Source organism: Galeopterus variegatus, unplaced genomic scaffold (genome assembly GCF_000696425.1).
Source record: "Galeopterus variegatus unplaced genomic scaffold, G_variegatus-3.0.2 Scaffold37, whole genome shotgun sequence".
NCBI classification, from domain to species: domain Eukaryota; kingdom Metazoa; phylum Chordata; class Mammalia; order Dermoptera; family Cynocephalidae; genus Galeopterus; species Galeopterus variegatus.
In genome coordinates, this window is record NW_007726148.1 from 109,048 (window position 1) to 117,838 (window position 8,791).

An 8,791-nucleotide genomic window follows, 5' to 3' on the forward strand; every position below is an offset into this window, starting at 1 on the left:
GGGAAAGTACGAAGGGCAAGTACAAGTTAGGGGTATGATGTTCCTGTTTGTGCTCGTGTTTTACGATGACTGTGATATTTCAGCTTTGCTAGCCAGATCCAACATCCAAGTAGTGTAGTGGGAAGCAGACGGGTCTGACATCAGGCAGACATGAATGTGAGTCACTGATTTCTGTAATGGGAATAAGAGTCCTTACCTGCCAGCAATGTCATGTAGAAACGACGTATGTGAAGTTTTAAGCACAGAACAGATGTGTGGGAAATGCTAAACCCTCCTTCCTCCACACCTGACCACCACACCCCGCCACTCCCAGGCCTGGCTCTGTGATCATGTGAATGGGGAGATTAGCATGACTTCTCTATTTGTCACACACTTTCCATAGAAAACATGTTTGCAAAATCGAGTTAGTAGAGTGTATGAGGATTAGCCTGCAGGCACCATCATTTTCCGGCTAACTTGGGCAAATCCTGGCTCCACCATTTACTAGCTCACTGAGGCAAGTTTTTAGCCTCTCAATGATTCAGTTTCCTCATTTGGACAATGAAGTTGATAAGAACTACCTCATGGAGTTGTGATAATTAAATAAAATAATCCATGTAAAGGACTTAGCCCAGTACCTGATGCATATTAAAGGTTGGCTATTATTACTGTTGATGTTATTATAATTAGGTATTCAATAGATAGACAAGCCTAAACAAGCCATATATGTGCCGTATTTCTATAATTCATGCTAATAAATGTTATAAATAATAGGTAACAGTTATTTTGTAGTGGTTCTATGCCAGAAAACATACTACATGCTTTACGTTTTATAGCTAGCTATCAGAGGAAGAACTGAGCCTGAAGAATTAAATAACTTTACCCAAGGTTGGTTGGTCTCTCTCTCTCTCTCTCTCTCTCTCTCTCTCTCTCTCTCTCTCTCTCTCACCACACACACACACTTAGGACTCGAGCTTGGAGATGTCTGACTCAAACACCATGCATTTATCAAAATATCAACAGTTCTGGTAAACAGACACCTATGTCATTTGCTCACTTTGGTCCTTCTGCAAGAAGCCAAATCAACAAAGCTACTTCCCACTGATTCCTGAGGATAATTCCAAGGTTTCTGAGACACGGATGGTAAGATCTGGCAAGAGCCTGAATAGCCAAGTTCCAGATGAGGAGACTGGACTGAGATGTTGAATTACGGTTATTGAGCCCTTCCTTATTCTTATGTGACATGAGCTGTTCCAGCACTAGGAATTCATTGGAAACCAATCTCTGATGGCTCTTGCTTCATGCCACTTATGGTAAGAGATCGAGCATACGTAATTGCATTTGTGAATCTTATATGCTTACTAGGATGAAGGAAAGGCCTGAGAGCAGCAGAGTACAGTATATACCATGAGACCTAATTTACTGGGGTAGGAGCAGAGGACAGGGAGAGCTTAGAATAGTGACGTTTAAGCCAAGACCTGAAAGGTGAGTAGAGGTTTACTTTGCACAACGTTAGTTGACTGAGCTAGTTAGTAGTCAAGCATATACTAAAAGCTTGATATATGATTCTCATTTCTGAGTTTTCCCACTGCTCCATAAACCTCCAACAACTTCCAGCACTTTGCACTTGTCAACTCCATGACATGCTTTATGAAGCTATTTCTATGTAAAGGAGGAAAACCCCTTATGTTTAGATCTCTGATCTACAAGCTGCTTATTACATACAATCTTGTTTCTCTCTCTCTCTCTCTCTCTCTCTCTCTCTCTCTCTCTCTCTCTCTCTCTCTCTCTCTCTCTCTGTGTGTGTGTGTGTGTGTGTGTGTGATTTTCATTCCTATATCTTTAAAGGGGGGTGGAAGTTCTTTGGTATGTCTCTAATCTGTGTCACGCCACAAAGCAGTGAACTGTGAAAAATACCCAAGGAATTCCCAGTAAATCGTACAGGAGGTAAACGAAGGGCACGCAGCTATGAACTTAAGCAGCTCTGCTTTGTCACTGCATCCCTGGAAGTTTTCCCTGGAGAAAGCCTTATCAGGCTCTGGTTGTCCATGCCTGGTGAGGAGTTTGAGCAGCTCCTAGCTGTCCTTTTAAAGGCATTTTTCTCAGGCCTGTTCTGGCACTCGAACTCATTTGTGTCTCAGGTGTGTACTCAGCCCCTTTAATGCAGAGTGAATGAAACACCAAAAAAGGCAAACTAAAGCGTCACAGCCCTCCAGATTTGAGTGTCTCTTTCTGACTTGAGCCTGCAACACACTTCCGCATGCTGCTGACCAATCACAAAACTGAGCCCCAAACACCTTTCAGGTAACAAATGCACAGAAGTGCAGAAGTTTCCCGAGGGGAGATGTGAACTCCATTCTGAAGGAGGACTGGAGGCATGCATGAGACCAAACTGTAGCTTAGCTGCTGACGTGACAATGACGACACCATGCTTAGCACTAGGCAAGATGTCCCATGCATCGTACTTCTCCTTTCTTTGAAAATGATCACTTGGGAGAGCGTGGTGCTAGTGATATCAAGGTCACGGGTTCGGATCCCAGTACTGACCAGCTGCCAAAAAACAAAAACGAAAACAAACAAACAAAAAAATGAAACACTGATGGGCATTTGTTAGCCATTCTCTTGCCTTATTTTAAAATTTTAAAATTCTTTGGGATTGCTTTTTGCTCAATGAATTTCTTGGCTCTGGGTTCGATTAAATTGTTTGAAAAAAACCAAGCTGTGGCATGCTGTGCTTTAAAAATGTATAATTTTTCTGGGGCTGCCATAACGAATCACCACAAAGTGGGTGGCTTAAAACAACAGAAGTTTATTTTCTCACAGTTCTGAAGGCTCTAAGCCCGAAATCAAGGTGTCAGCAGGGTTGGTTCCTTCTGGAGGCTCTAAAGGAGAGTCTGTTCTGCCTCTGTCTTAGCTTCTGGTGGCTGCTGGCAATCCTGGGCATTTCTTGGCTTGTATCTCCATCACTCCAATTTCTGCCTCCATTTGCCTAGGCTTAAATGAAACACTTTCATGTGTGTGTGTGTGTATATCCACATTGCCTTCTCCTTCCTCTCACAAAGACACCGGTCATTGGATTTAGGGCCCATCCTAACCCCTTCTGACCTAATCTTAACTTGATTACATATGCAAGGATCCTATTTCTAAGTAAGGTCACAGGTACCAGGGGTTAGGACTTGGACGTATCTTTTGGGGGAACACAATTCAACCCACAACAAGAAGTTAAAAAGTTCTGCTCTCTGTTTTGTCCTTTCCCTCGCTTCCTTCCTCCAACAATTACATGGTGCGAAATCTACAAGTCAGTGTTCATCAAACGTTAATAAAAGCCTGCTCAGGAGGTGATGGGAATGTTCTGTATCTTGATTATGGTAGTGGTTTCATGGGTATACATAGCTGTCAAAACTCATCTATGCAGTTTATTTTATGTAAATTATTTCTCAATAAAGTTGATGAGAACACCCCCCCCACACACACACACACACTTGTATACACACACCCCAGGCATAGTACCAGTTGTTTTTTTTCTCCTCTCTCTTCCATTCCCCACCCCAACTTGTCACCACAATAATATATTGGGCAAAATAGGTCCTCCTATCTCCATTTAGTATAGAAAAGTGAAGATTCTGGAGAAAAAAAAATTTTTTCAGAGGAAAAAAATCCCACATTATTTAGTTACTTCTTAAAATTGGAAATATTGAAGAATGTGTAGATTATGAACATATTAGAGTAATTAACAAATACCTATTCAAAATTGTTTAGATTATGCCATAATTCTATACGTAATTCTAAAACATATGCTGTGGAAGATATTTAAAATGAGTTTAAGTAGCTAGTACAGTTGAACTATATACCAAGTTCAGATAAAATTAACCTGTTTTGAGACTGTAAGTGCACCTTCACCCAAAAAAGATAGAAGAAAGTAAAACTAACAAGGAATGAATGCCCTGGGCACACAGTGTGTGTTCAAAAATGTTTTTTATCAACCGAAATTGAGTTTGGTTGTCAGCCAATTTATATTACTTAAAGGCTCTTGAGATCAAGTTTCAAAGCCAAAAACAAAAGTGATGATCGTCACCATTTAGGATTTCATGTTTGAAGATTCTTTCAAATTCCTCAGATAAACAGTAACAATTGTTTTTTTCAGGAGCGGCCCCTGGGACCCCGCTAAGCACATCCATGCTATGACTGGTTTAAGATTCTTATACAGCCTTGCTTTTCACCTGCCCCACTAACTTGGGTACCATGAAAACAGAGCCGTTGAATTTAGGAATATCATACTCACACCACCTCAAGAAATAAACATGCAAGTGAAAGGGCAGAAAATTGTGCCTATGCCAAACTCCTGCTTTTTAAGGTCTAGGAGAAGATAAACATAAAACACCAGAAAACACAGATCATGTTGCTAATATTTGCACGGCAAATGAGACAATGGACAGTGTTGCAAGTGGCTTATTTGTGTGTGTTCAATGCAGATGCTGACACGGACAGGGATTTTTTTCTCTTGATTGAATCTCATTTTTTAAAGGTCACAATTGGTGAGAGATGGTGAAATTAAGCACGCAGAGTGGGGAAAAACTAGGAAGGATAAATAAAAATAGTCATTTAAGTTTCTGAATATAATGTGAGAAGAAATTGTCTTTATGTCAACTAGATGAATATGGAAACCTCAGTTGGGTCCCTAGAGGGCTCAAGTTTCCAATTCTGGGCAATATGAAATTGGCCCAAAATATTGAGCCAAAAAACTTGTGTGTTGGTATACGAGGGTACATCAAAAAGTTCGTGGAAAATGAAATTTAAAAATAATATAAATCTTTCCATGAACTTTTTGAAGTACCTTCAAATAAATGTAATAGAAGACCAAAAATTTCTAGTACTCATTGACTTTAGATTTACCTCTGCTGACATTCATCAATTGTAGTTTAAGTGCCTCAGCAGTTATATTTATCCAAAGATATTCTGGAATAGGAATCTAAAGAAATATTCTTAGTTCAGCTGCAAAAAATCCCTTGCTTACAATCAAGAAGTAGTTTAGGTACTGGGGTAGTCTGGCTATTTAATGTAATTAGTATTCCCTTTATTGTTTTTTGGTTTGTTTGGCTGCCTGGTATGGGGATCGGAACCCATAACCTTGGTGTTACAAGGTTATGCTCTAACCAACTGAGCTAACCAGCCAGCCTGTAATTAGCATGCTTAAGCCCTATAACAGTTCTCTACACATTTCTAATATATTCCACATCACACAGATTAAAACGATGCCCCTTTTTCATGTTTCAGGAACCTGGAGGCAGAACCTTTGACTTCTACAGGTGAATGAGATTCTGTGAACTGTTTACCTACTAAGAGCATAGAAATGATATCAGAGAGATCACAATCAGTTTGAGAGACAAGGGCTAAATAAAACAAAAATCAGCAGTGCTGAGAGTTGCAAGCCAATCAGATATAAGTCTGAATTATTATATGACACTCAATCAGAAAGTTCGATGGGATTAGGGCTATTTAAGCAAAGGGATTATATAACAAACAAGAGTAAAATAGAACGTCCTACCTAGAAATGAATAAATACCTCATAAGCCATGATGACTGTAATATAAGCCTAGTAGCAGTTAGGTTAAAAATCAAAATAGTTCTTAAAATATTTTTAAAAATCCAAATAATTTTCTTACAAAATCTTTCTTTCCAGAAAAGCCACCACACCCCCCCCCGTTTTTTAAAAGCACACATACTTACATTGAGTTTTTAAGAAGAGCCCAGCTTAATTTAATAAATACTTAAAACGATTTATTCATTGTTCCCAACATTGAAGCAACTTCCAGGCTAAGGGAGGGTCAGGACCCATTGGAAACAAGATGATGAATTAAGTGGCACGTGTCTGCTCCAAGCCTAGGAGTGCCTTCTCCTCATTGGCTGCCAACATCCATGGCCAGGAATGTATGCCCTTCTGCCTGGAGGGCATTCATATTAGCCCTACCCAATCGTGGCATGTTCAACCCCGTGGTCATCAAATGGGCTTAGGGAAATAGAACTTATCTGAATCATAAATTACGTTTACTCAACTACCCTAAGTTATAAATGGCCCTGTGAAGTGCCACTTTGTTAACCATCTATCCCAAATGCCAAAACCCAATGAGGCAGAACCATGCAATGAGGCATATAAACGCGGTATCCCAGTGGTAGAGACATTGTGTTTTCATTACAGTCACAAGTTACAAGTTATTGTTACTAAAGAAAGGGCAGGCGAGACCCACCCACTTTGACTTCTAATGTTACTTGTTTGAGGAGGAAAGAAAGTGAGAGGCAACCCACCCCCGTCCCCAAATGTAATTAGGCGTGTGTAATCAGGCGGAAAGCAAGGGACCTCAAACGCTGAGCCCCTCAGCAGCACACCTCATTGGCAGCCACTGAAAATACTAAGTGATTCAGGGTGATAAGAGATGGACTGCGTGAGGGTGGCAGGAAATTAGAGTCTCACTCTGTCTCCAGGCAGCAGATAGCTCATTAAAGCCACCGGAAGGAACTTCCGGGGTGCAGTCCCGCTGCATTCACAGAAACAGTGCAGCTTAGAGATCCAGGCGTTCGACGCCCTTTGTAGAGGCATCGAATTCCCCTGCTAATTAGATTGTATGACCTGCCTCCTCCTAGACAGTCGAACACCCAGGAATATTGAAAACGCTTTTTAAAAAGGCAAAAATAAATTTAACTCCTGCCTACCCCCTCAACCCCCGACAATGTCATAAGGAATAAAGGAAATCTTCCCAAATCAAACTGGACAATTCTGGCACATACACAAGACGAATGTTCGCGTCAAACACCTGTATTTATACATTCATTGTAAGTTTTTCTTTTCTTTCTTTTTTTTTTTTTTTTCCTTAACAAGGGAAATGGTAAGGAAAGTCACCTTTACAAATCTCCTCACCCTAAAATGGTAAGAGGACACACCAAGAAAGTACGCACGCATTTCCAACATTCTGTCCGCTCCCTGCCGAGGGGTTGTAAGATGCGTTGCAAAACTTAAGTGTTACGTCCAAAAGCTGCTCCCACACTCATCTCCAAGCCGGGAATACTGACTTCGCTAGCGTTTTCCAGCTTCCCGGGACTGTGACCGCTGCGCTGTGCGCCCAGAGGCGACCCAGAGCGGGAACCCGGAGACCGATCGCTTGGTGAGCGCCAATCTCCGCAGCCTCTGCACCGCCGCTGCGCCCGGCCTCATTCACCCCTCCTCCTAGCTTACATTTACACACGTGCCCACGACCCTTACACGGCGAGGATCCTTCCCCCTCCACTCTTCTTAGTATGTCCCCATCTCCATCCCATTCATCAGCAGCCACTGCATTGGAACTGAGTCTCTACCCTTCCTTTCTAAAAACAAACAAACAAAAAAGGGCAGGGGCGGGAGGGGGGAGGGGAAGAAAGGGAAGGCAGGAGATTTAACTCTAACTTCAGAGCAACCATCCCGGGCTGCCCATCTGACACCAGTGGGTGGGGTGCAATCTGACACTTCCCTTCCTTTCCAGAAACGTGAGTGAAGCTGGAGCTCCCCCCTTCTAGGGGAGGGGAGACTGGGGAGAAGGTCCGCACTTCCGTCCTCACGACTTTCCCCCCAGGAGACCCGGTATCAGTGGCGAGTTGCCCTCTCTCTGCGCCGCACCCAGGTTTGGCGCCTGGAAAACTTCACGTTCCGCTTTCTCCTGCTCCTGGCTCCGCCCCGGCTCCGGCACCGGCGTCCCTCCGGCCCTCTCCACCCCGGCCACCTCCTTCCCGCTGCCTCTAGCGCGAGCTTGCAGGGACATCTCCGCGCCTGCCCTGGGCCCGAGGCTGGGGCTGCGAATATCCAGTGTCCCTCTCCTGTGGAACTTGGGCACCCGCCCCTGGGGCTCTCTCCTGAGCTCCCTCCCTTAGGAACAGCGCTGAGCGCAGCCGGGAATTCTCTCCCACCGTAGTCACTCCGCCCTCGGAAGGCCCTGGGCGCAGCGCGCTCGGCGTCTCCACTTTGCAGCGAGACGGAGACCCCCCAGGAATCTTCAGCTTGGAGACACCCTTGAGCCTCGCCAGTCGGAAGAGGGGGCGCAGCGGGCGGGCGGAGGCCAGACGCGCAGCCTCGGGCGCCGAGACACGGCGAGGGTGCACCGAGGGTGCAGCTCGGGCGCAGGAGGAAGTTTCTCTCGCGGCGCAGGGAGCGCAGCGGCCGCGCCGTGGGCGCACGCCCAGGCAGCCTCCTCCCCAACCCTCGGGACCGTCCTCAAGCCGCGAGGAGGAGCTTGCTGGAGACTTCGAGGCTGTCCAGAGCCAGCGAGCGGGAGCGCGGCGTCTCCTGCCCTGGCTGGGAAGGGGGAGTGGCGCTGGCGGGCTGGAGCTGGGAACCAAGCGAGCGCCTGACCTTCCTCCTCCTCTTCCTTACCCTCTTGGCGACTCGAGCCCGAGGGAGATTCTAGCGGCTTCAGGAGCCCCCCTGACCCCTTTTCCCAGAAGGCTGGTGATGGATCTCCTGCTTCTGCCCCTGCCTGGGCACTTGGAGCGCGCTGGCGGCGCGTGAGCCGGGCACTGCCCTCCTCTGCCCTCGGCTAGCCCCGGGCCGGCCCCGCTTGGCAGCTTGGCCTGAGACCCCTTTCCTTTCTCGGCCCAAAGCCGCCCGCGTTCCGGGAGGGAGAAGAAGGTGGCTCTCGGGCACTGCCCCGCCGATATGTCCGCGCAGAGCCTGCTCCACAGCGTCTTCTCCTGCTCCTCGCCCGCCTCGGGCGGCGCGGCCTCGGCCAAGGGCTTCTCCAAGAGGAAGCTGCGCCAGACCCGCAGCCTGGACCCGGCCCTGATCGGCGGC

At 45.8% G+C, this 8,791-nt stretch overlaps 1 protein-coding gene across 1 annotated transcript in view; it reads left to right on the top strand.

The window, feature by feature from the left end:
- The first annotated feature begins 8,656 nt into the window (after positions 1-8,656).
- Positions 8,657-8,791, top strand: part of ARHGAP6 (Rho GTPase activating protein 6) — a 482,346-nt gene continuing 482,211 nt past the window's right edge. Inside the window, 1 exon segment of the mRNA XM_008571217.1 lies at positions 8,657-8,790. Within this exon segment, the coding sequence (XP_008569439.1) occupies positions 8,657-8,790 (134 nt within the window).